Below are 26524 nucleotides of genomic sequence, written 5' to 3'. Positions count from 1 at the left end.
TACTTATCGATGTAAAAACAATTTTTAACCCTTCAAACTACAGCATATTTTTAACATCTTTTAAAATATTGTTTTCTTTGTTTATGAAATTAACAAATGAGATATTTAAATATATGTTTAAGCTCAAGGTCTTTCACATTATATAATGCATTCTCCATTAAAGCCACTGTGTTTCTTACTGTGGTTTGTTGTATATTATAATTATTGATAGATAATTATTGAACAACTCAACACAAAAATTAATCCAAGCCCATTAGATTGCCTGTTGTGGTATATTAGCCTAGTGACTAGATCCAAGATAGAACATACAAAGTAATCCCAGAATGTGAAGATGGAAAAGAATTAACAGAGGTCAACAAATACTTACAGTTGTTACAAAATGTATATTGCCAGTTAGTGGTAACCTCTTCCTGTTTTACCTTTGTGTCCTCCATCCCTTTAAAAAATATTCTCTAAATAAATTACTTTGAATATGAAATTTGATGAGTACGCTTTAAGGGCAGTAATAAGTATCTTTAGATTTCTTTTAAGAACTAACAGTTCTCTGAGTTTGGACATCTAAATATTTGACAGAAAGCATTATAAACTTCCAGGCAATGGCAACATGAAGAATGATTCCATACCTGGAAGACAAGGCAAAAGATACCTGCTGCCATAATGAGTGACGGCGTATTGACTGTGATTAATATTCTTAGTTTGGAATCTGGGCCAAAGGAAAATTATGATAGTGGAAGTGCCAGGAATTAACCTTAGGGTTCTTATTATCACTTATAGATATCTGGGCTTCAAAATTAAAGACCATCTCCTTCAGCAAGGTTTTCTGGACCACCTAGAAAAAGGGAAGGTATTATATACCATTGTTTCAGAGATAGAAATTACCTAGATATGTCCTTCAACTCAAGTTATTGGATCAGAAGTCAACCAGCCTTTGATGGTGGGGAAGCAAATGGATGATTTATGTAGCATTTTCCCTTGGTATCTGATTTGCCTTAGATGTATAACTATCCTCTGATTCCTACACATGATAATGTCTAAGCAGAAGTACAGTGAACTATAAACAGGTCGAGTCCCAGCTACACTATCCTATGCACATACATATATGAAGACACATTAAATTACACTTTCACTTTACATTAAGAAATGCAATTGGAAAGCAGCAGAGTCCCAGATAAAATTGAGTTTAAAAAATTTTAATATTAGGATATTACTTGAACTTTAAAACACATTTCATAAGTTAGCTTTTTGATATGTTGTAATTAATTCTGAGTTGAAGAAGTAGATCATGTTTTTTTTTATAAGCAAGAACTTAAGATGACTGCTTTTTCAGACTACTACAACTTGTGGTACAGATTTATATCTTTCAGTAAGAACTTTTGTTGAGGTCTAAGTCTCTATTAAAAACATGAACTTTATATTGTTAATATATAAAATGTATCAGGTAAAGAGGATGTTAGTTTTTGAGGGTGAGTGTTGTTTTCCAAATGCATATGAAAAGCACAGGTCAACTTGTGAGTCTTGGTGGTGTTCTTTTTAATTTTATAGTTTGTTAAAAATCAGAGACGTTCTTCTTTTTTGCCTTTTAAAATGTGCAGTTATCTCTTAATAGATATGTTTACTTTTATTCTTCAGATCTTGTAAATTTTGACGACATAGCTTCCTCAGAAAACTTGCTACATCTCACTGCAAATAGACCGAAGATGCCTGGAAGAAGATTGCCTGGCCGCTTCAATGGTGGACATTCTGTGAGTTACATTTAGTATTATAAAACACAGAGGATTTAGTAAATCCAGAGTCCTTCTGAAGATAAGAATGAGGGAGGATTTATAGCTCCACTGAAGTTTAAAAATCAGGAAGATAGCTATACTCAAGTGGCCAAGGGTTGTATTTAAGAGATATGGGGGGGCTTCCCTGGTGGCGCAGTGGTTGAGAGTCTGCCTGCCGATGCAGGGGACGCGAGTTCGTGCCCTGGTCCGGGAGGATCCCACATGCCGCGGAGCGGCTGGGCCCGTGAGCCATGGCTGCTGGGCCTATGCGTCCGGAGCCTGTGCTCCGCAAGGGGAGAGGCCACAACAGTGAGAGGCCCGCGTAACAAAAAAAAAAAAAAAAAAAGAGAGAGATATGGGGGAAGAGATCTGTTCATTTCCACAGGACGTGGAATGGAAGGTTACAGAATCAGAAGCAGAGTTGTCCTAAGACCATAACCACAGAGCACAGTGTCGAGAGGGGACAGGGGACCTGTGCGATATACTTGTCCAAAAGCAGTAATTAGAATTGAGTGGTACATATTCACTTCAGGAAAGAATGAGAACATTTTTTTCCCCCTGAAATAGTCAGTGTTTTTTGTAGGACTAATCCTGGTCTCTAAATGTGTAACTTCTTTTTATGCTCTCAGTATGTTGCCTGGGATACTGGTAGTACTTTAGTGTTAATACACTAGCTCTTAAGTACTATTGTGCTTTTAAATTACCTAAGTAGGGAAAAATTTTGTTGCTAATAGGCAAGCTGTTTTTCCACCCTCAAGATATGCAAGTGTGTTATTCAGCATGAAATTATGTAAAATCCTGTTAACAATAATGGAATATCTGGAACAGTATCTGCTGAAAACAGTGATAAAAGTTACTTACTTTATTATCCAGATGCTTACTGCCTTTTCTTTCTTTGGTGTTTTCTGTTTCTTGATTTAAAAAAAAAAATCATTCAGCCAACTCAAAGCCCAGAAAAAATCCTGAAGTTACCAAAAGAAGATGATAGTGCCAACCTAAAGCCATCTGAATTTAAGAAGGATTCATGCTACTCTCCAAAGGTAAGGTGCATCGTGGTCTAAGATTTGTATCATGTGTAGGGTTCTTTGTGAACATCAAAACTGTGGAATTTAACGTGTCCTTCAGGAAGAATTATTTCTTCTGCCAGGAAATAAAATAATTCCTACTAAAACTAAATAAAATAAAATAATTATTGTTAAACTTAAGTTATTATTATTCTCTGTAGATCTTTTTTAGGAGAGTCACATTATTTTAAGTGAGTAATACAAATGTTACATGTTTCATATTTTTTAAGGCATAGATCTATATACATTTGTTTCATTTGCCGTTAAACATGCACTCCTTAGGCAGAAGCCATCACTCTTTTACTCCTTATGTAATTTGGTGCTTGGCACCATAATAAGCACTGAATACACGCTGGAATGAATGGTAGAATACATGGATTCTACCGTCTATTACGTGGTGTTAAGTCTTTGCTAAACCCTTGCCATTTTAATTTAAGATAGTATTACCACAACTGACACACATCTTATATTTGAGAAGATCATGCCTGTTCCTCAAATTCATTTCAAGGCATTTGACTGCTATTCAGTTTATCAGATACACTTAATCTGAATTCTCTCAGCTGTTAGCAGTCTATTGAAATTTTACTTGCTGTTACCTAAGTGAAATGGTAAAAGAATGTCAGGCCGTGGATCCATTTTAATGCCTCTTCTATGGACTTACTAAGTCCTTCATAATTGCTTTTAATTGGAGCTCTCTGGATATTCTAAATAATAACTATTTATTATGAAGGATCAAAGCAGTACCTTAATAATGCTTTTATATTCTTGCTTCTAGATGTTCCACTAGGTAAACCATAAGATAAATCTAATGGATCTTCTTTTCTCTTTTTTTTTTTAAATAAAGCCCTTGACATTTCTCACAAAAACGCTTAGTAATTACAAGTTTATTCTTTGGTCGTTTAGTGGTTTTTCCAGTTATGAACGTCAAACTGCTTTTTGGATTTTCAGGTTTTTTATTTATCTTGGAAGTATTACTTCAGTTATTTATCTCCTTGCAGTAAAAATCTTTTGAATTTATAATGTAATATTAAATGTAAGTACAAATAAAAATTTTCTGTTTATTATATGTTTTCAGCCGTCTGTTTACCTTTCAACACCTTCAAGTGCTTCTAAACCAAATACAGCTGCTTTTCTAACTCCGTTAGAAATCAAAGCTAAGCTAGAAACAGAAAATTCCTTGGATGAACTTAAAGCTCAGATTGTTGAATTGCTGTGTGTTGTGGAAGCACTAAAAAAGGATCATGGGTAAGTAGCCCTTACTTTCTTCTTTGAGAACTACTTAACTCATATGTAAAGAATTCTTTCAAATTATATCAAGTAAAGAAGTAATCTGCCAAGTTTCTAGAATGAGCAAGTTTGTTTTCAAAGAAATTTTTATTGATAGTGTCTCTCTAGGCAAAAAAGCTTGAATTAGAAAACATAATAATTAGAAACTCTATTAATTCTAGTTATTCTAATTAGGAATTGGAAAGCTTGCATAAGAAAACCCAGCCCAATTATGAAAAAGGCAAACCAGGTGAATCAGAAAGTAGTAGCTTGATTATAGAATTGGTTCTAGTAGCTTGATTATAGGAAAATGGCCAATAGGCACATGAAAAGATGTTCAACATCATTAGTCATTAGCACATGCAAATCAAAACCACAATGAAATACTACTTCGCACCCACTAGGATGGCTATAATAAAAAATTGAACAATACAAGTGTTGGCAAGGATGTGAGAAATTGGAACCCTCGTGCCTTGCTGGTGGGCATGTAAAATGGTACAGCTACTCTGGAAAACAGTCTGGCAGTTACTCCAAAAGTTAAATTTCATGTTCCCATATGACCCAGCAATTCCTCGCCAAGGTATAGTACTGCCCAAGAGAATTGAAAGCAAGTGTTCAAACAAAAACTTGTGCACAGATGTTTATCGTATTATTCATAAGAGCCAAAAAGTGCAAACAACCCAACTGTCCATCAACTGATGAATAGATAAACAAGATGTGGTACATCCATACAGTGGAATGTTATTCAGCCGTAAAAAGAAATGAAGTACTAATACATGTTATATCATAGATGAACCTTAAACACATAATTTGAGGCTAGAAATGTCAAACATGGGTTAATTAGTCTTAAAAGTATTAGGAAAAGCCATTTGATTTTGGATCTGTGGTGTATCTGTATATACATTTGGTTTTCTTCTCAGAGGACTTTGATCACTGTTTCTGCTGGGATTGAGTTGGATGTTTATAAAACAAATGTGTCGGGATAGGTGATTTGTAAGGCCTTTCTCTTAACTCTGAAAGTTTTTGATAATGGTATATGGTGAGGCATGCCTAAGTAAAAGTTAGGGACTTTTTAGAGCTAAAATAAATTTAAAAGATCACCTGCTATAGTCCCCTCCCTTCTTTTAAATGAAGGAATAAAGGTTTAGAGAGGTAAAGCTAACTATGTAAGATCACACAGCTCTTAAGTGGCAGAACTAGAACTCAAACTTGGATCTTCTATTGATTTAGAGATCTTTTCTTGTAAACATTATTATTTGAATTTTAAAATGTGTTAACATTTTAAACATACTTCTGCAAAAGCCCAGTAGGTAAAATAGATCAAAGATCAGCTAATCTAACTAAACTGAGGGTGAGGGTTCCGGTGCTCCTCCCCTATTCCAGCTTCTTCTCTGGCCTCTAAGAGTATATCATGGAATATGGAATCTGGTATAATAGTCATCGCCAGAGACCATGTTACCACTGATTTTGAATTCACTGTTTCTCCTCCAATTCTTTGTTGACATTGGATTATTTATTTTAAAAAATATTGAGATTAGCAACATGATGTATTTGTAGTTTGCAGAGCACTTCTACAGACATCTCTTAGATAGAAACATAAAGTTATCTTGAATGCCTACTGAAAAACATATATTGTGCACATTTATATCCTATAGAGAGAGAAAATTTGATACATGATATTTCTTGAATTCTTCAGTTTATCTTGGTTTAAGTTTGGCAGGTTTATCCACAGTTTCTGCAATAAGCACATTATAAACTATAAGTTCATTTATCTAGTAAATATTTATTGGGCACCTCTCAAGTACCAGTTAGAGAGCAATCTGATTTGTTAATTTTGACATATGAAATAATAAATCCACGTACAAATTGCCCATAGGTTCTCTTAAGTAAGCTGTAGAATGAATAAAAATATTAATGACTTACATATATTATTTATCAGATATTTTAGAAGTCTTTCCAAAGAGTATTTTAAAAGTCTGGAGTTCCTCTTGGAAAATGAAATGGAGGGGAAAATGACTATATAAAAATATACAAGGGAACCTAGAAAAATGAAAACATGAGTTACAGAAGAGGGATTGTTGGCTACAGTTTTTTGTTTATTGGTTTGGATTTTGGATTTTAATGTCATAGTTAATTTAAAACAAAAACAGAGAAAGAAGTATGTAAAGTCCAGGTTATTGTATTAAAAATTATAATTTACCTTGCACTGTGACATATTTTCACATTCATTTTCCCAAATTATTTGGGCTGTGTGTCCTGCCTTGGAAATGGATCATAACTGAATATGGAAAATTACCTGTATTCACTTAAAAATTTCTTTATCTCAGGTTTGCCATGATTTTGCTGTGTTTTTTAACTGTTGTATTGAATCATTTCAACTAGAGAATTTGAATTTTTTCTCAGTCAATACGGCTGTTTCCTTTCAAAGTTTTCCCTGTGTTCTGGGATATCAGACAACAGATGCTATTAACCTGAGTCAAATATATATTGTTTAATCAAAAGACTTAACAGTAATAAATACTTTGTTTTTAGCAAAGAACTGGAAAAACTACGAAAAGATTTGGAAGAAGAGAAGGCAATGAGAAGTAATCTAGAGGTAATTCATCTCTTCCAGCTTTGAGATTGTAGTCAGCATAAACTAGACATGTTTTTTCCAACCCAACTGGGTGATTGGTTCTGCCACAAATTATGCTATCCTGCTTTAGTTGGACACTCCCTACAGCTTGGTTGCCATTTAATTAATCTCCTGTTGACTCCCTGCCACATTCCATTCATTCATTCAGCAAATGTTTGTTTTGTTTTTTTTTTTTTAGTTTCTGCTTTATAACGAAGTGAATCAGTCATACATATACATCTGTTCCCACATCCTTTCCCTCCTGCGTCTCCCACCCTCCCACCCTCCCCATCCCACCCCTCCAGGCGGTCCCAAAGCACCGAGCCCAAAGCACCGAGCCGATCTCCCTGTGCTATGCGGCTGCTTCCCACTATCTATCTACCTTACGTTTGGTACTGTATATATGTCCATGCCTCTCTTTCGCTTTGTCACAGCTTACCCTTCCCCCTCCCCATATCCTCAAGTCCATTCTTAAGTAGGTCTGTGTCTTTATTCCTGTTTTACCCCTAGATTCTTCATGACATTTTTTTCCTTAAATTCCATATATATGTGTTAGCATACGGTATTTGTCTTTCTCTTTCTGACTTACTTCACTCTGTATGACAGACTCTAGGTCTATCCACCTCATTACAAATAGCTCAGTTTCGTTTCTTTTTATGGCTGAGTAATATTCCATTGTATATATGTGCCACATCTTCTTTATCCATTCATCCGATGATGGACACTTAGGTTGTTTCCATCTCCGGGCTATTGTGAATAGAGCTGCTATGAACATTTTGGTACATGACTCTTTTTGAATTATGGTTTTCTCAGGGTATATGCCTAGTAGTGGGATTGCTGGGTCATATGGTAGTTCTATTTTTAGTTTTTTAAGGAGCCTCCATACTGTTCTCCATAGTGGCTGTACCAATTCACATTCCCACCAGCAGTGCAAGAGTGTTCCCTTTTCTCCACACCCTCTCCAGCATTTATTGTTTCTAGATTTCTTGATGATGGCCATTCTGACTGGTGTGAGATGATATCTCATTGTAGTTTTGATTTGCATTTCTCTAATGATTAATGATGTTGAGCATTCTTTCATGTGTTTGTTGGCAGTCTGTATATCTTCTTTCGAGAAATGCCTATTTAAGTCTTCTGCCCATTTTTGGATTGGGTTGTTTGTTTTTTTGCTATTGAGCTGCATGTGCTGCTTATGAATTTTGGAGATTAATCCTTTGTCAGTTGCTTCATTTGCAAATATTTTCTCCCATTCTGAGGGTTGTCTTTTGGTCCTGTTTATGGTTTCCTTTGCTGTGCAAAAGCTTTGAAGTTTCATTAGGTCCCATTTGTTTATCTTTGTTTTTATTTCCATTTCTCTAGGAGGTGTGTCAAAAAGAATCTTGCTGTGATTTATGTCATAGAGTGTTCTGCCTATGTTTTCCTCTAAGAGTTTGATAGTTTCTGGCCTTACATTTAGGTCTTTAATCCATTTTGAGCTTATTTTTGTGTATGGTGTCAGGGAATGATCTAATCTCATACTTTTACATGTCCCTGTCCAGTTTTCCCAGCACCACTTATTGAAGAGGCTGTCCTTTCTCCACTGTACATTCCTGCCTCCTTTATCAAAGATAAGTTGACCATATGTGCGTGGGTTTATCTCTGAGCTTTCTATCCTGTTCCATTGATCTATCTTTCTGTTTTTGTGCCAGTACCACACTGTCTTGATTACTGTAGCTTTGTAGTATAGTCTGAAGTCAGGGAGCCTGATTCCTCCAGCTCCGTTTTTGTTCTCAAGATTGCTTTGGCTATTCGGGGTCTTTTGTTTTTCCAAACAAATTTTGAAATTTTTTGTTCTAGTTCTGTGAAAAATGCCAGTGGTAGTTTGATAGGGATTGCATTGAATCTCAGCAAATGTTTTTTGAGCACTCACTCTCATAGACACGGGGCACAAGGTATGCACTCATGAATAAAGCAAACATGGTTGTTGCCTCTTAAAAGTGTCTAGTTTTAGATCTTTTGCACTCAACTCTCCTTCTTTCTTGAGCTATAGTTCTCTTTTCTTCACAGTTAAACTTTTTTTTTCTTTTTTTTGCCTGGGGGCAGGGGTGGTGATGGTAATGGGATGGCTATAGATTTACTGACTTTAATTTCTCACTGAATTGAGTTTACTTTGTAGCTAATGTCATCATCTTCACTCTCTGCTGATGACTGACAGTTTCATTTATTTTCTTTATCTTCCCTACTTTTTTCCATCCTCACTGACTTTGGTCTTCATTTGTATTTTTTTTATTTGTATTTTTTTCTGCATACCTCAGAGAAAGTGTTTCCTGCCTTTTTTAAGAGACTCTTCCCATTCTGTGTTTAAGTATTGCATCCTCCTCCCTATTTTTACCTTGCTTCATTACTTACCCTGTTTCTTTTGTTAGCACTGTGAAACAGAGAACGTGGGACTTGCCCTTAAAAAGCTTGAGCTCCTCTTCTGACTTACCCTCGTAACTTTCAGTTCAGAACTACATATTTGTCAGGCTTAGCACTTTCTGAACGCTGTCTCATTGGATACATAACAACTTGTAAGCATTATTGTTCCTATTTTAAGAGTGAGGAAACTAGGGTTTAGAATGATTAAGTCAGCAGTGGAGCTAACATTTTTAATAGAAGCAGCCAGACTCCATCCAGAACCTTTGCTCTTAGGGATTAAGTTACGCCAGTTTGAAGGAGGAAGTCACTTAACCTCATTTAACTTTAGTTGTTGAGATAATATATGTAAAGGTATTTGGCAGATTATCAAAACTCCATTTTTCCTCTTATATCTGACACATAACCTTTATTGGCACTCTCCTTTCTTTCCCTGAAAATACTCAATTTTCCCCTTTATTCAAAAAATAGAAAGCCCCCTTTTAGGTCTAGCTGCCCTCTTGATCTGTATTCTCTTTTCATTTGCAGTTCATTTGTTGCAAACAATAAAACAAAACAAACAAACAGAAAACAAGAAAAGCATACATTTACAGTCACTAATTCTTGACTTTTAGTTCAGTCCTTAACCCCTTGCATTTTGGGTTTACTGATGGCAACTCCTATGTCTCTTCGGTTTCTACAGCACTTCACATTTTTACCATCACCACCTTTCCAAAGTATGTCTTGGTTTATGTGACCCTGCATTCTTCTGTCTGACTTCTCCATCTCTCCTCACCTAAGTGAGGTGTTTCTTCAGTGTTGTGCTTAGCCCTCTTCTCTGTGCATCCACTCTTTGCTTGCCTGTGTCCAGGAGTATCATAATTAGCTCTGGTGCATTTGCCATTGAAATCCAGCTCTTCTTTTCCCAGCTTCTGTCCTGAGTTTCCAGCTCTTAGACTCCCTGGATGTTCCACTGTGAACTTAGACTTAGCATGTCCCCTGTCACACGTAGCACCTTCTTTTCAGATTCTGATTTTCTGTCTGTGTTGAAAGTTTGTTGCGCTTCTAGTCATGCAGATGTGGGACTTCTGTCTCTTCTAATTCCACTAACTTCTGGACCTACTGGCTGTGCTCCCTAACCTTTTTCTCTTTATTCTCACTGTTTCTGTCCTTTTCTCATGCTGTTCTCTTCTGTTTAGCTTGTTTGTTTCTCTCATTCTTATCTTGTCTTCCCTTGCTCAGTATTTTCGAAAACTTTCTATTACTTGCTGAATGAAGTTCAAATTTCTTGACTTGGCAAATGACGTCTCTTATGTCCTGGTCCTAGTTTATCTTTCTTTCCTCACTTGCTAGTCCTCAATTGTCCCTTACAGTTAATTTGTCTGAATTTTTACTCTTACTGTGTTTTCATGGATTTTCCTTTTGTCTCACTTATCATGCCCAAGTTCTGTAGATTCTCAAGGCCCTGCTCAATCACATTCACTGAGTTGGCCACCAGTCTTCTGATTAAAAGCAGTTTTTCTTATTTCAAATTCATGTTGTTTAGTTTTGTAAGAGATGAATAAGTAATAATTTTCTGTCATATCACTATTCACATTATGTACTTATTTTGCCCATCTTCTATACTGTTGGAGGTGAGATCTTTTTCTGTTTCATCTTTGCCCATAGCTCCTAGCACAGTGCTATATACATATTAGATTGCTAACAAATTTTTGTCAAACTAATAAATGTTAGAAGATAGATATTAAAAATATATCTTCTAAATAAATGATAAATTCCCAGTGTGCAACATGGTAGAAATTGAAGAATTAAAAACAAATGTCTCTTGACTTTCATTCCTTATATTTTATACATAACACATTCATATATGAAAATAATAAGGTTAGCAAGAGGAACTAATACAATACTAAATTTGTATATATGACTTAATTTATCATAAAAATCATGGAAAGATTCAAATGAATTATTTGTTTCTTTTTTTGAAGAATTTCATTTGATTATATTTTCCCAGCAAAATCAGCTGTTTCTTATCCTCTCACTGACCTGTATTATAAATTTTTTTTTTTTTGGTGGGAAAAGTTCGATACTTAACACACTTAATAAGCATTAGAGTCTTAGGATCATATGTTTAAAAGAGAAATTATATTTCCCCCCAAATTAAAAGTAATACTTTGAACTACTGTAACTTAACATTATATAGTATTAAATTATACTGAGGAGTGGTACAAAGGACTAATGATGAACAATGAACATAAACGTGCTAGAAGAGAAACTCCAGCAATGCAAGTATTTGCCAGATACCTAAATTTATGTGGCCAGCAGCAGTCTGTGAGGAGTATTACTGACTGCCTGCAGGGTTTTTCTCCACTCTGACCCTCACCCCACCCGCACTCCCTCTTCTACCAATTTTTTTTTTCTTTCTGTTTTCTGTGCATCCTCGCGCATTAAAATTCATGAAGTGGTTAATGTATCTTTGGAATAGAGATGGTAATAGCTCATCAGGCTGAAGATTGAAGGTATTTTGTCTCAATCCAATGCTACTAACATGTTTGGCTAATAATCATATTAGTCAAAGAATAATATCAGGAAAGATCCTGGAATTAGCAAACCATTCTTGAATGGTTAGGATCCCTTAGGAGATTGTGATCTTATTGAAATTATACTTTTTGACTGTGTAGCAAAATGCTCATCATTTAGTAGTGATCTATTTGTCAGAAGTTAGCCATAACATGTATTATTTGTATGCATTGTTGGGGAGAGGGATGATGCTATCAGGAGAAGGTAAGGCCTAAATGTTTCTACATGTAATGCAAGGTCAGAGATGATCAAAATACCATATAATTGGGAAGAAAGTACAAAAACTGTGGCCTTTAAAGCCTTAGACCTTACCAGTACAAGTTCTGCATGGAACCACTGGCATGGTGTTTAATCTCTTCGATCCTCAACTTAGTTATTTGTAATATGTCAAAGTTAAATAACTCTGTAGTTATTGTGAAAATTCAATGAATTTTTCTAATTTTCTTCTAACGTTTCTTAAATTGTGAACTTCTGTTAAGTGAAGAAGTTAAGTCTTTTATCTAACAGTGGAACTATTTTTAACACATTGACTGCATTTTATATATATTCCTGGGCTTTAAAGGCAATTTAATCTAGGATATACTGTTTATAGTTGAGGAAGTTGATACTAAGTGAGGTTAAGTGGTTTACTGATATCACCTAAGCAGTAAGTGAAAAACATAGAACTAAATTGGTCCTTTTAAAAAAAAAAACAACATTCTGTATTGCCCCCTTTTTTTAATTATAGGTACGGGTACGTTTCTTAGTTTGGTTTCAAGGATACTTTTGTTTTTTGTAGGGCTGATTTTCTTACAGATCTTTGAGATGCTCACATTATTTAACATTGTTCTGGGTGAAACAACTGTAGCTGCTTTTTTGTTGTTGTCACCTGTCATTTAGGAACTTGCATTGTGACATTTTCATCTGTTGAACTTTTTAAATATTTATTACACCATTGGAAATTGGATTTTAGAATGGAAATCAAAATCTGGAGGCTTGAAATTATGATCAGATCTTCATGACATAGGATAAAATAAATAAACTTTTCTAAAGTAAAGATATTTTATCTGTTGCCATTTAGGTGGAAATAGAGAAGCTGAAAAAAGCAGTCATGTCTTCTTGAAGTGACGTGCAGCCAGTGTTCTCAGTGTTCCAGGGATTCAGAAGCAACACTATGAACTTCAACTGACTTGTTACTTTAAAATAACAAATGCTGATGTCATGATAAAGAAATATGCGTATATGAGCTATTATATCTATAGAAAAATGTAGGGGGAGGGTGAATTTTTTTATATATATTTTGTTTTGCCAATATGAAAAAAAAGAGGCCTTATTTCTTATGTGCTGGGATTGCAAACTCTTTTGTTTAGTTTGCTTGAAAATACTACTGAATCTGTATAAAAAGGAAAGAAAATTCACAATAGTTTTTTTATTGAAACTTGTAGTATTATTTTTAAAGAGATCTATACTATAAATATGGTGATATCTTTACGAATAATCTGTAAAATATACCATTTGAGAGGGACAGTTTAGCTTTATAGTAACTATAGTCACTACTTTTCCCATAAAACATAAGGGATATAAACTTTGTATATATATATTTTTTATGTTTAGCTTCTTACCCAGGATTACACTGTTCTGCCTGTTTGTTTGCAGTTTGTGATACTCTGGGTGATGAAATAGGAGTTTCCTAGCTACAAACCAGATTACTCACCCGTGCATATAGTAATAACTATAATGAACTAATCAAAATAATTTCTTCAACTTTTGGAATATTTTTTTATTGCTTGCACTATAGGATTCATAAAGGAATTTAGTTAAAATGTATTGGATTGTTAAATATATTGGGGAAAATATCAGCTATATTTTAAATTCATTAGGTCTAAGGAACTAAAAATGTCAATTTAACCCTTAACTTGTTGTGCCTAGAAACTACAGCACATATAATATGCAAACACCAGCCTTATTGCTGTACTTTTCTGCTTATTTTACAGGCTCAAATATTACTCATTTCATAATCTTGTGACTTAATTCTTCATGCCCCTCCATTTGATTTTTAATAATGGTAATGTTAGAAAAACAAAACTCCAGAACTTTCAGAACTTCAGTATGCAGTTTCATACTTTGACAAGTTATCATTATGTAAATACTCAGGTTTTACATTGTGTAATTTACCTACTAGACTAAACTAACTGGTGGAGATATTTGGGGCTGTCATTTAGGTAACCAGCTTTATAAAGAGTGTTTAGTAGGTCATAAAACGTAACATCACAGCTTATTTAAAACCAAATAGTTGGCCATATTCAAAATGCATTTTCACAAAGTGGGTGAATAGCAGTTTCTTCACGGTCACTTATGAACACTTGAACTTTTAAAAATGTTATCTACGATAATATGTCTCAAAATATGTGGGTTTATATTGAAAGTAGAAAATTTGATCTTTTTTTGCAGAAAAAAATAGATTTTAAGCTTTATTATAGCAAATGACTTTCAGATTTTGAGTACCATCTATCATGCTTCTATTTTGTGTTCTTTAAACCCCCAAACCAATATTTTTCCTTTAAGTTTTAGTTTTATAATACTAAAATCTTGTGTTAATGAAATTTTGTCATATTGTTTCAAATAAAAGTGAAATAGAAAATAATAGAAACTCCAATACATAATTACTTCATGTTAAATTCACAACTTAAATTAGTGCTTTTGGGGAAATCTGTGCATTAAGTATGTACGTTCTAACTTCTTAAAGTCCTTGGGCTCTTCTGATGAGGTCACTGCTGAACAAAATTGTTTATTCTTGTTCTAGTGTTTTTAAATGACTTGTCAAATGAATGATTTCCTTCTTTTTAAATAAATTAGGTCTTATTTTCTTTTAATATGAAAGTCTTCAGGTAGAAATAAAAACAATGTACCCTGGAAATCACCCTCCAGCTTTATGATTGGAAGATCTGATTAAGTGCTCCCTCCCCACCCTAATAATGGGGTAGGGGAAGTTACCAGCAGATTTCAGGCTGTTCTTAAAGTTTTTGTTGGTCATTTTCTCACCAGTGCATAAAATCAAGATGGTCATGAGTACTGAGAGACATTTAAAGTGTTTGCTTGTATACTCCTCAGTAAGAATTGAAAAGTAATTCAAGTACTGTGTCTCTATTTTCTTGCCCTTGACCAAATAGTAAAGAAAACCAAAATCAAAGGGAAAAACGATTACTTTAATCTAGCAATTTACCAGTATTTGCTCTTGATATAGGAATTTTATTAATTCCTGTTTATAAAGTTCATATCATAAAATGCTATGTAATTATATAGCTTTTACTTGGGGTAAATCTTTTTTTTTTTTTTTTTTTAGTGAGTGAGTATAAATTACAGAGTAGAGGTGAACAGCATGGCATCTGTCATTGCCAAATTGGTAGTGAATGTTTGCTATTCTTTAAAAAACATAATATTACTAATTTTCCTAATTATATTTCAATATTAGGTGTATTGTGTGTGTGTGTGCGACCACCAAGCTTTGGTCATACTATAAAGCTGTTACCTCTTTACAAAATCTAAGTCTGAAGATAGGAAGAGAGAATGGGCCTGGTGTAACAGAGGATTCTCTTTTTATGCTTCTTACTGTGATCACAGAAAAAAATAAACCCAAGTGCTCTCTAGATGTGTTGGTAAACATTTTATGCTTGCATTTAAACTTGAAATGTATGAACAGAATGAGACAATCAGTTCAAATCAGAAATGAGAAGTGTTAAAATTTAATGGCCTTGTTTTGCTGTAGCAATAAAATGACCAAGTGCAATGACTTGATTTAATAAAATCATCTTTTAAAAGTTGCTGCTATGAATATTTTTAGCCATAAAATTTTATCCTTGCTGTAGCCTGACTTGCCTTCAGTAACTGTTATGTAATGCAGTTGGTGTTGTGGTATTCTAACATTCCAAAAAAATAATAATATATATTTATGGAGAAACTCAAAACAGTATACTTCACTGACTTGTTTACAGGTGCTGTAAAGCATGCTTCTCCCTCAAAAAGAAAATAAAGAATAGTTGCCAGTTGTGTCAGTCTTTATTGGTTATTTTTCATTAACTTCAGCATATGCTGATTGCAGAGTATGATGAAAATTATTTTATATTACTTTGAGTTTTCCAAATAAAAGAAACAATGTAAATAGTAAAATAAAAGCATTCAAAGTTCTAGACCTATGTGACATTTACCGAACCTCTCTGAGTCTTTTCTTTCTACCTGGAACTGTGAGATGATAATTCCTACCTCACAGGATTATTGGGAGAATTTGAAATGATTTATATAAAGTACCTTATCTTGCCGTAGAGATTTTTTTTAAATGGAAGCTGCTGATTTACTCTTCTCAAAAGCATCTTGCGGTGTTGGATATGATGTAAATTAGGCAGATAAGATTAAGAGAAAAGACATAGTATGTCCTCTCCCCTTGTTTTTGAATGCAGCATCCCTTTCTTTGGAGGAGATACTGCTTTTTCATTTGTATGATATTCGAAATGGAGCTGAGAGTACTTTGCCCAAATTGAATTATTGACTCAGACACTGAGATTTTAAACATTTGAAACAAAGAGCTAGTCTCAGCATGGGAGCTCTCCACAGTTACATTTTTCTGTCATCTGGAAAAAGCTAATTTGGAAGAACTAAATAGAGTATAAAAATATGGAGACAGAATTCAGAAGGATTTTAAGACTGATTACAGTCATTCCCGAAGCCCCACTACCCACCCATTGCTTGCTTCCTTAAGCATAAACTTGCATGTAAACTTTCTGGTTTCTGAACTCGCGACTGGATGTCCTGGTAAATATAATACAAAAAACAAGATGCAGTCATCCCCACCTTATCCATGGCACATTCTAAGGTACATTCCAAGACCCCCAGAGGATGCCCGGAACCGCAGGCAGTACTGAGCCTCACGTAATACTATGTTTTCTCCTATACATACCTGTGATGAAGTTTATAAATAAGACACAGAGATTAACAACTAATAATAAAATAGAACAATTATAACAATATACTCTAGTAAAAGTTACGTGAATGTGGTTTTTCTCAAAGTATTTTACAAATATAATGCCTTTTCCATCCTAACTAAGCACTTGCCACACACCGTGGCCTAACTTTTGCAGCTTGAGGTGCGATGGCACAACTAGCCCAAATTTGTTTTCTTCCCAATTTCGTGGATAGAAGGTTCTTGCCATAGGTCTTAGCAACCTCAGCATGTGATTTTTTTTCTTATTGTCGAGAGCTTTCACTTTTCACTTAAAGGAAGCACTGTTTGTCATACCTGAATTGCCAACATCACTACTCTTGTGCTCTGGGACCATTATTAAGTAAAACAAGGGTTACTTAACACAAGCACTGTGATTCTGCTAGTCTCCTAAGTGACTAATGGGCAGGACACGCTGGACAAAGGGGTGATTCACGTTCCAGAGCTGGACGGCGTGGGATCATCATGCTACTCCAAACGGCGTACACTGTAAAGGTTATGAGTTGTTTATTTCTGGAAATTTTCATTTAATACTTTTGGACTGCAATTGACTGCGCGTAACTGAAACTGCAGAAAGCAAAACTGCGCATAAGGGGGCACCACTGTAGAGTCTGGAAGACATCAAGGCCCATGTACTCTTGCTGAGCACATACATGACTCCAGGCTTTCTAGAAATCTGGAAGATTTGAATCATGGAATAAGACAACACTATGAAGCAATATGGAAGATAAGTGTGGCAAGTCGTTTAAGTTTAAAAAAATGTAGTTTGAATATTTCTACTTGCCTTTTATTGGCTTTTACAAACACTGGGCATGAATTAAGCCTTGCAGGCAAATGATTGTAAAGTTTTGGATTGTAGAGTTTTAGTGTTTGAAGGGACGTTAGAGATTGTCTAATGCCTGTGCAGATGGTTTTGTCTGAAGGAACAATTTTCAGATTTAGCCCCATTGTAGGAGGTAAAAGCTGAATTCACATGGGTCTATTTGACTTTATTACTTGCCAATCAAGGTTCAAGAGACTAGACTGTGTTGGGGTGTGAAAATTTTTTTCTGAATCCTAACAATTATTGCTTTTATTTTTGCCGCTAACACCTTTATTGTGAATATGCTTGTATAGAAGGAAAATAAATTTAGAAATAGGCAACAATATTTTTTGTATAGAGCCAATAATTTTTTTTTATCACAGAAGGTGTTGTGTTTTTCAGTTTGCGACTATTGGGTGGTATTCTTTCCTATCAGCTTATAAGTGGTCTTTATTAGCTACATTTCAGTTCCTAGAAAATTGTGTGAATAAAGTTATGAAAAGTAAAACTATATTTTAAGTGCACTGAGTAACTTAGTTCTTTAATAAGGGCAATTGTTAACATTTCATGGTATAGTGCATTTTTAGAAATATTACTAAACATTAACAGGATGCAAATACAATCTGACATGACATTTTTACTCTTATCCTCTCCCTTGAAACTGATTAAAGACAATAAATAGAATGAAAAATTGACTTGATAGATTGAAAGAGATTTAAGGAAATCTGTTTCTCAAATAAGGAAACAAAAACCATTTATAATAAAAATACCTCCCAGATGCTTTGAGATTTGGAACAGAATGAGGACAGCCTGAAGTCTGACATAAGGCTCCCCAGACCTCATTCCAGATGCTGATTCTCTGAAATGTCCATCTGATGGTCTTAGACCCGAATCCTCTACAACAGAATGGCTGGAGCTGTGGAACTGAAAGGGAAGCCACACCAGCTGTAAGCCCTACCAACTTGAAGGCTGAAAACCGAGGGGCTCCCAGGAAAGATAACAGGTTTGATGAGAGGGTGTTTTAGGTAACGGTCCTGAATTAAAGCTATCGTTATCTCCTCTCCTCTCTGCTCTAGTCAGCAAATAACTGACACCAGTCAAAGGTGAGCAATCAGGCACCACACACAAGCATCTTTATAGGTGCATGTGTTATAGTTAAATGTATTTTTAAAAAATTGTCCTGGGGCTTCCCTGGTGGCGCAGTGGTTGAGAGTCCGCCTGCCGATGCAGGAGACACGGGTTCGTGCCCCGGTCCGGGAAGATCCCACATGCCGCGGAGCAGCTGGGCCCGTGAGCCATGGCCACTGAGCCTGCGCGTGTGGAGCCTGTGCTCCTCAACGGGAGAGGCCACAACAGTGAGAGGCCCGCGTACCGCAAAAAAAAAAAAAATTGTCCTGAAATAAAGGCTTGATTTTGCAAATAGAAATCCCTATGTCCTGGGAGTGGGGGAGGAGGATTGACAAGATTTATAACACCAAGACACATTTTTGTTAAGTTATGAAACTTTAGGATAAAGAATGAATATTTGCCCAAAAAGAAATAGAAAATTTAATTGACTAATTCCACCATAAATAGGAAATGTCATTAAGGCTCTACCACGAAAATAGACAGCAAGGCCAGAGGGGATCATAGCTGTGTTTTAACTGCTTGATTTAAACTAGTCAAAACTGTAGGTGGAAACTTTCCCAATTTATTTTATGAATCTAGTGTAACTTTAATATCTAAACCTGATCACTACAGACCAATCTCACTTGTAAAGATTTGGTGTGAGGAGATTTATCAACCTTAATGCATTACATGAAGTGATGAGTTAAAAATGGTCATACTGGGACCTCCCTGGTGGCGCAGTGGTTGGAACGCCGTGCTCCCAATGCAGGGGGTCCTGGTCAGGGAAGATCCCACATGCATGCCGCAGCTAGGGAGCCAACGCAACAAAATAAAATAAACTAATTTTTTAAAAAATGGTCATATTGACAGAGCAGGGCGGGGTAGGGCCAAGCATGTCCTTTGCTGGGAGTGCGGTGCAGGGAATACAAAGATAGTTTAGTACCACTGACTTGATCCATGGGACACAAAAACAGTTCTGCTCACATACCATCAGTACAAATGTCAACAGTGAAAAAAAGTAGCTGACATCTTAGTAGTATTATGAGAGTGGTTTTGACCTTGTGGAACACATTTAAGAACCACTGACCTGAATTAACCTGGTATGGTCCCTAGGATATAGTAGACAGTGAATGTTGAGTGGATGAATCAATAAATGCATGACAAAGAGGTTGTGGTCCCTCTTCATTACCCCTTGTCTTTACCCTCTCCTCTGCCTTTTCTTTCTTCTTCAACTATTTAAGGATTCAAGTTGAAATAGCTTCCTAGGACTAACCACTATCATGTCAATTATTATAAAATAGCCATGCTTCCAGAGGCTCTGTATTATGCTCTTAAAATACTTTTAACACATTTGTTACACTGGGCTTTAAGTAGTCAGTTTAATTACCCTAAGGTTTATAATAAACTTATCTTTAGTCTAAAAATAGGCATGTTTGTATTGTGCTTACCATGTACCAAGCACTGTTGCAAGTAATCTCCATCTAAATCTACCTGTGTATCTATATATCTAACTATCTCAACAATTTGATGTCATAGATACTATTATTTTGTTACTGAGTCCAAGCTTGTACTGCTCCCCACAAAACAGGCCAATAAATCAGGAGAGATGAGGTGTTGGGACAAGGAATAGAGACTTTATTCAGAAAGCCAGCAGACAGAGAAGATGGTGAACTAGTGTCCCAAAGAACCATCTTACCTGAGTTAGAATTCAGGCTTCTTTTATACTAAAAGGGGAGGGGGTGTGGCTGTTAGCTGCAAACTTCTTGGTCCTGGAATCCTTTGTTCTAGCAGCTGTGCACTTAGGTCTGGTCACAATGTTCCTATAAACCTCCAACAAGACAAATATTATTCTCTGTTCTGCAAATGTTTAATGGAAAAGTGTTATACCTTTAAAGGTCAGAGCCCTCAGACTAAGCTATCCTGTATATTTCAGGCTATAGGCAACATTCTTTTACAAAAGGTGCAAAGCCAACATGAGTAAGCACAGGCTACAGAGCACAAGGGTTAGAGCTAAAGGGATAGATCCAGTATGGAGTCAGGTTTGTTCTCCTCTGTTACCCTTTCACATATGAGGAAACAGGCTCAGAGAGGTTAAGCAACTTGGCCAAGGCCACCCAGCTAATAAGGGATGGAGCTAAACCTAGGCAGGCCAATTCTGAAGCCTGTGCTCTTGATCATATGCTCTCTTTACATAGATAGTGTGCAGAGAACATTCTTTGTAATCCTTTATATTTCTTATGAGTGTCAAATTTTCCTATCAGTAAAAGAGTTAGACTAAATAATTTACACAGTTCATTTTCAGTGATCTCATAGTCTGTCTAGATTTCTCTGTGTGACATAAGTTAAGATTTGGGGGAACATTCTTTGTTTCTTGGTGTGCATCTTTGCAAATTTAAATGATTTTCATGGCTCTTCAGCAAAGACGTGAGAAACAAAAACTCTACTTAGCTTCCCTACCGAGATTAAATGACCACTAGATGGCAGTCAAATGAAGCTCAGCTTCTCACGAGCAGCTGGAGTAAACCTCAAATACAGGTAGAAGCGGCAAATAACAATTGCAGAAGGTTCCAACCCACTGAATTAACCCAGAACTGAGACACAGCCATGGCACTCTCCTAGCTCCCTCCCTGCTAAGTTCCACATGACAGACTGAAAAGAGTTGACGCTTTGGAATCCGACAGATCTGGCTTTGAAAACTGGCTCTTAAAGTTAGTAGCCATGTGAACTTGGCAAGTCACTCAAATCTTGTCACTTCCCTTATCTATAAGAAATCTAAAAAAAAAAATCATTGCTATAATTTAAAGCCTTTCCCATGACTTCCCTGGTGGCGCAGTAGATAAGACTCCACGCTCCCAACACAGGGGACCCAGGTTCGATCCCTGGTCAGGGAACTAGATACCACACGCATGCCGCAACTAAGAGTTCGCACGCCATGACTAAGGAGCCCTGCTGCAACTAAGGAGCCCGCCTGCCACAACTAAGCCCCGGCACAACCAAATAAATAAATAAATAAAGCCTTTCCCTCTGATCGTGTACTCAGAGAAGAGAGAGAAAGGGGGCACCAGGTGCTTCACATTTTTTTCCTCTAAGAGAATAATCACAACAGCAGCAACATAACCATCCTGCTCTGTTTATCATTCCTTGTTGGATGGTGATGCTCCTTTGACCCCAGGTTGCTGCCATATCCTTGGCCCTTCCTCAAACCTGATTTGCCATTTCCTGCCCTTGGTTCTCTGGGATCTGCTCCTGTTTCTCCATTTTTTCCTGCAATGTGTTCTGATATCTACCAGATCATATTCCCTCCAGGGTCACTTATGTAACAAGCTCACAAAATAGTGAGCTTGTGCTGTGGGCTTCTTAAAGACATTATGGTACAATCTCTCTCATTTTGTCACCTGTCTTCTCCCCAGGGGTCTCGTACAATTCACATAGAGTTGGGGTCCGACACGACAGCCCAGAGCAGGTGGTCAGTGGAGAGTCCATGGTGCCATGACCCTGACTGAAAAAGCAAATCCAGATTCAGCTCAAATTCTAAGCAGAAAATGACTTTTCTCTCCAAAAGGGAGTCAAAATGTCCATCTTGTGGTTGATGACATGACTACAGGGTCACAGAAGCAGGGAACAGTACTACCCCAGAAAGGGCACAGTCATCTGAAGGACTTGAAGATGTAGAACATGCGGTGTAGGAGGCCAGGGTGGGACAGTATCACACAGCTCTTCCCACCAACCAGTCACAGAGCAGCCAGCCCCCTGCAGTGCGCTTTCGGGAGAAGCAAAACGTTCCACATCGGCTGGTATCAGCCGGGAAAGGCTCAGGGCTTATTCTGAGCAGGTGAGAACTAGTGATTATCTATGATTCTTAATGGCAACAAAGGTCCTGGATTACGAGACAAAACAACCCCCTGGGGGCCTGAATGGCAGTAAATTGAATTAATAAGAATTAAGTCTTCTTTTTCTTATAAAATAAATTTTTGTAACAGAGGGTCTATAGACAATGCCAAGGGCAAAGGAAAGTTGCATTTCAGTATTTTATTCACTATTGAGTCGTTTTTTCCACTCTTGAACTAGGGGGAAAGAGTTGAGATTTGGATTCTAACCTGGGCTTGCATTCCCCCTCTCAGGAAACTTGGGTAAATTTCATCACATCTCTGGGTCTGTTTTTTCAACTGAAAAATTAGGATCTTGAACTTTAATAGTAGTTCTAATGTTCTAGATACAGATGACAAAAGCAGTGTGTTTAGTGTTACACCTTCTTGTCCTTGGTGCCACGTACATGAACAGTCGGTAGTTTCTCCTCTTTAGGGGGTTACTGTTGTCTAAGCCTGGAGAGGGCTTCCACAGTCAGTGATGTCTACCTACGAGGCCACCAGCTCTCACAAAGGCAGGGAAGTAGGTGCGTCTAGAGCCCTTCACCTGAGACCAAAAACCACAGGGCTCCAGGAGAACGATAGCATCCACACTGAATAAAGGTGCTGGGACATACATCTGGAAGTGAAATAGAATTGGAGCAGCCAGTAAATTTTTTAAAATTAATTTTATTGGAGTATAGTTGATTTTCAATGTTGTGTTAGTTTCTGGTGTACAGCAAAGTGGATCAGTTATCCACATACATATATCCACTCTTTTTTAGATTCTTTTCCCATATAGGTCATTACAGAGTATTGAGTAGAGTTCCCTGGGCTACACAGTAGGTTCTTATTAGTTACCTATTTTATATACAGGAGTGTATATATGTCAATCCCAATCTCCCAATTTATCCCTCCCCCCTTGCCCCCTTGATAACCATAAGTTTGTTTTCTACATCTGTGACTCTATTTCTGTTTTGTAAATAAGTTCTTTTGTACCATTTTTTAGACTCCACATATAAACAATATCATATGATATTTGTCTTTGACTTACTTCACTCAGTATGACAATCTCCAGGTCCATCCATGTTGCTGCAAATGGCATTATTTCATTCTTTTTTATGGCCAAGTAATATTCCATTGTATATATGTACCACATCTTCCTTAACCATTCCTCTGTTGATGGGCATTTAGGTTGCTTCCATGACCTGGCTACTGTAAATAGTGATGCAATGAACATTGGGGTGCATGTATCTTTTCGAATTATGGTTTTCTTCCAGATACATGTCCAGGAGTGGGATTGCTGAGTTACGTGGTAGTTCTTTTTTTATTTTTTTAAGCAACCTCCATACTGTTCTCCATAGTGGCTCTACCAATTTACATTCCCACCAACAGTGTAGGAGGTTCCCTTTTTCTCCACAGGAGGGGCCAATAAATATTAAACCACACAGTGATGGAAGAAATGTTCACATATTGAGATATGGAGAAGTCATTCTGGCTTACACATGATTTGACTTGAATTTTATGCAAATTAGAACAGCCTGTCTTATGGCCTGTTAAACAATATGCATTGTACATCTGCTTTAACCATTCAAGAAGAGAATACACTGAAAATCAAAATGGACTAACTATGGTTCAGGCATTCAAAATGGAGCCGGATGGCCTTTGTGGATGTGATTTCAGACACATTCTTGCATCACTGAGAACTTGAATTTTCTGAACTCTTTCAGAATCAAGGACACCACCAGCCATTCTGGAAACAATGTCTGCTAGCAGCTTCCAGCTACAACCTTATGGTCTCAAGGTCTCCCCTTGTAACTACACAACCATTTTGGACTCCAACCAATCCTTACTTAACAAGCATCTTGTCAGTTCCAGTGCTAATTCTTGACAAACAGTTTATGTAACTTCGTGGTTTTTGCGTATATACGCCTCCCCTATTTGGTAGTCCAGCGGAACACAATTCAAGTGCTTCTTGAATCTGTGTCTCCTGGGCTATAGTCCCCAGTTTGGTTTGAATAAAATTCTTTTCTATTCCTATTATAGATTGTTTATTGATTATTTCCCGTCAACCACAGGAACTGAGCTGAAAGGACTAGTCCTTTAAAAAAGAAAGCAGGAAGTGGCTTGAGGTAAATTGATGAATACAATGAAAAAGAAATACTTTGCTCCTGGGAGTAATTCACCATCACAGTCTGTTCCAGCAATCAGACTCTTAGAGTTAGCCAGCTGGCTTATTCTGGGATGGAGACTAACACTGGAAGAGAAAGATAACAAGATCGCCTGCAGATCAAATTTGAGCCTAAAAGACTATTTAGTGATTAAGATGGGAAATGAAGTTGTTGACTACTTAAATGACGGAATTGAGCAAAGGTGAGGGGTGGCCAAGGAAGAGGGGATGTAAGTGAAAACTGGGAGGGTGAGATTTAGAACTTTACAAGTAAGTTTTTTGTTGTTGGTTTTGGTTTTGGCCACACTGTGCGGCTTGTGGGACTTTAGTTCCCCGACCGGGGATTGAACCTGGTCCACTGCAATGAAAATGTGGAATCCTAACCACTGGACTGCCAGGGAGTTCCCAGATGGCTGAGAATTCAAAGCAACATACTTTCCCATGTTAAACAATACTGGAACTGAGCATTCCTTCCTGTCCTGATGTGAAATAACTCAGAAAATACACAAAAATAGATTAAGACCTTGCTCTCCAGGAAATATTTATTCCTGGAAGATAAGCCCTGAACCATGTAAAAGAGCTTATTATCAAGAGTAACCTCTTGCTCTTCAAGACTTGCTGAAGACTTTGGTCTTGTCCATCTAGCCAAGCCATTAGACTACAAACTCTGCCCACTCTCAACCAGTTCCTAAATTTTTTAAAGACCTAACAACCCTATAAATATCCTCCCCTGACTTCCTTCTTTTGACACCTATGAAGGCCATCAAAGTGGTGTTCTCTTACTATGTATAATGGGTGTAATTGTCTTAGCGCTGCTTGATCAATGGAGTTTTCTGGTGGTCTTTTGGGCAGTTGTCAAAAATGAAATGTTGCTCTAAGCTATGAAACAAAAGTTTTATTGTAACTTGTCAGAAATGAGGCCACTATGTCATACCAAATTGCCTTTACATTTTGAATCTTGTGTTAATTGTCAAGATTTCTTTGGATCCTTCCAAAAATTTTGGATCTAGTAATACTTGAATTCTTTTCACCCTTGAAAATTCAAAAAGCTCAGAAGCTTTATTTCCCGTATCAGTCCTGTGGCAACTCTTACCCCGCTTCCTTCTTCCTTCTCCTCCCACCCCAAGAAGGCAGAAGAAGGTGACCAGGGACGGATTTGAATTTGAGGCCATGCACCTTCAAGGATGGTTGAAGTACCTATGGCTATTAAACGCATTCAAAACCAAACATTTACTGCGTATTGTTGTTGAAAACAAGCACAGCACTTGTTTTCCTGGAGGAGGAGGAACAGACAACCTCCAAATCAATGAATAGATAGATTTAGATAATTATAATTGTAGATAATATGGACACAACCTGGCATTTTACCCACTGCGTTCTAATTACCCCAGTGCAGTAGGTGCAGCGGAGTCTCATGTGATCATCTGAGATAAAGAGGAGGAATGAAAAGACAAACAAGTGACTCATTTTACTGAATTTGCTTCGGACGAGAGAAACTTGTAATTTCTCTTAGACTTATTTGACGGACCCACTGTGCAGTGAATCACAGTCTTACACACAAGCCTTGAAACTCAGGGCAGGTTTACAGTTCTCCCCTCAGCTTCTCACCGCGGTGGCTGGTTTACACTGGGGCCTCCTGAACTTCCTTTCAAATATGGAGAAGACAGATCCCAGCCGCTGACGGGGACCTTGGGAGGTTCCAGAGCCAGCACAGTGATGGTGGGGCATAGTGGTGGGGAGCCCAGCACCGACCCTCCTGCAGGGCTGCTGGATCTCCTGAATGCTGTGAGTACACACGCCATGCCAACACCTTTTCCTACTGAAGGCAGGATTGTTGTTAGACATATTCCAGAATGGGGAAAATGTGTGATTTATGATGTTATTTTCTGGAATGCTTGCTTCTGCAGGAACCTTCCCTACCATTATTTAGATTGGCTAACTCAAGTTTGGAGTATTTCCTCAGTCTCTTTT

The 26524-nt window shown here is 36.9% G+C and overlaps 1 protein-coding gene across 2 annotated transcripts in view; it reads left to right on the top strand.

Annotated features, from left to right (window-relative positions):
- CD2AP (CD2 associated protein) overlaps positions 1–15683 on the top strand; it is a 112963-nt gene extending 97280 nt beyond the window's left edge. For both annotated transcript variants that reach the window (XM_060110607.1, XM_060110608.1), the window contains 5 exons: positions 1630–1742; positions 2702–2803; positions 3903–4072; positions 6626–6689; positions 12718–15683. In XM_060110607.1, coding sequence (XP_059966590.1) covers positions 1630–1742; positions 2702–2803; positions 3903–4072; positions 6626–6689; positions 12718–12759 — 491 coding nt within the window. In that variant the 3' untranslated portion in view covers positions 12760–15683. The remainder of the gene's footprint in view (positions 1–1629; positions 1743–2701; positions 2804–3902; positions 4073–6625; positions 6690–12717) is intronic.
- The last annotated feature ends 10841 nt before the right edge of the window (positions 15684–26524 follow it).

The sequence above is a fragment of the Mesoplodon densirostris genome, chromosome 10 (genome assembly GCF_025265405.1).
Source record: "Mesoplodon densirostris isolate mMesDen1 chromosome 10, mMesDen1 primary haplotype, whole genome shotgun sequence".
Classification (NCBI taxonomy): Eukaryota; Metazoa; Chordata; class Mammalia; order Artiodactyla; family Ziphiidae; genus Mesoplodon; species Mesoplodon densirostris.
This window is presented reverse-complemented; position numbering and strand designations above follow the sequence as displayed.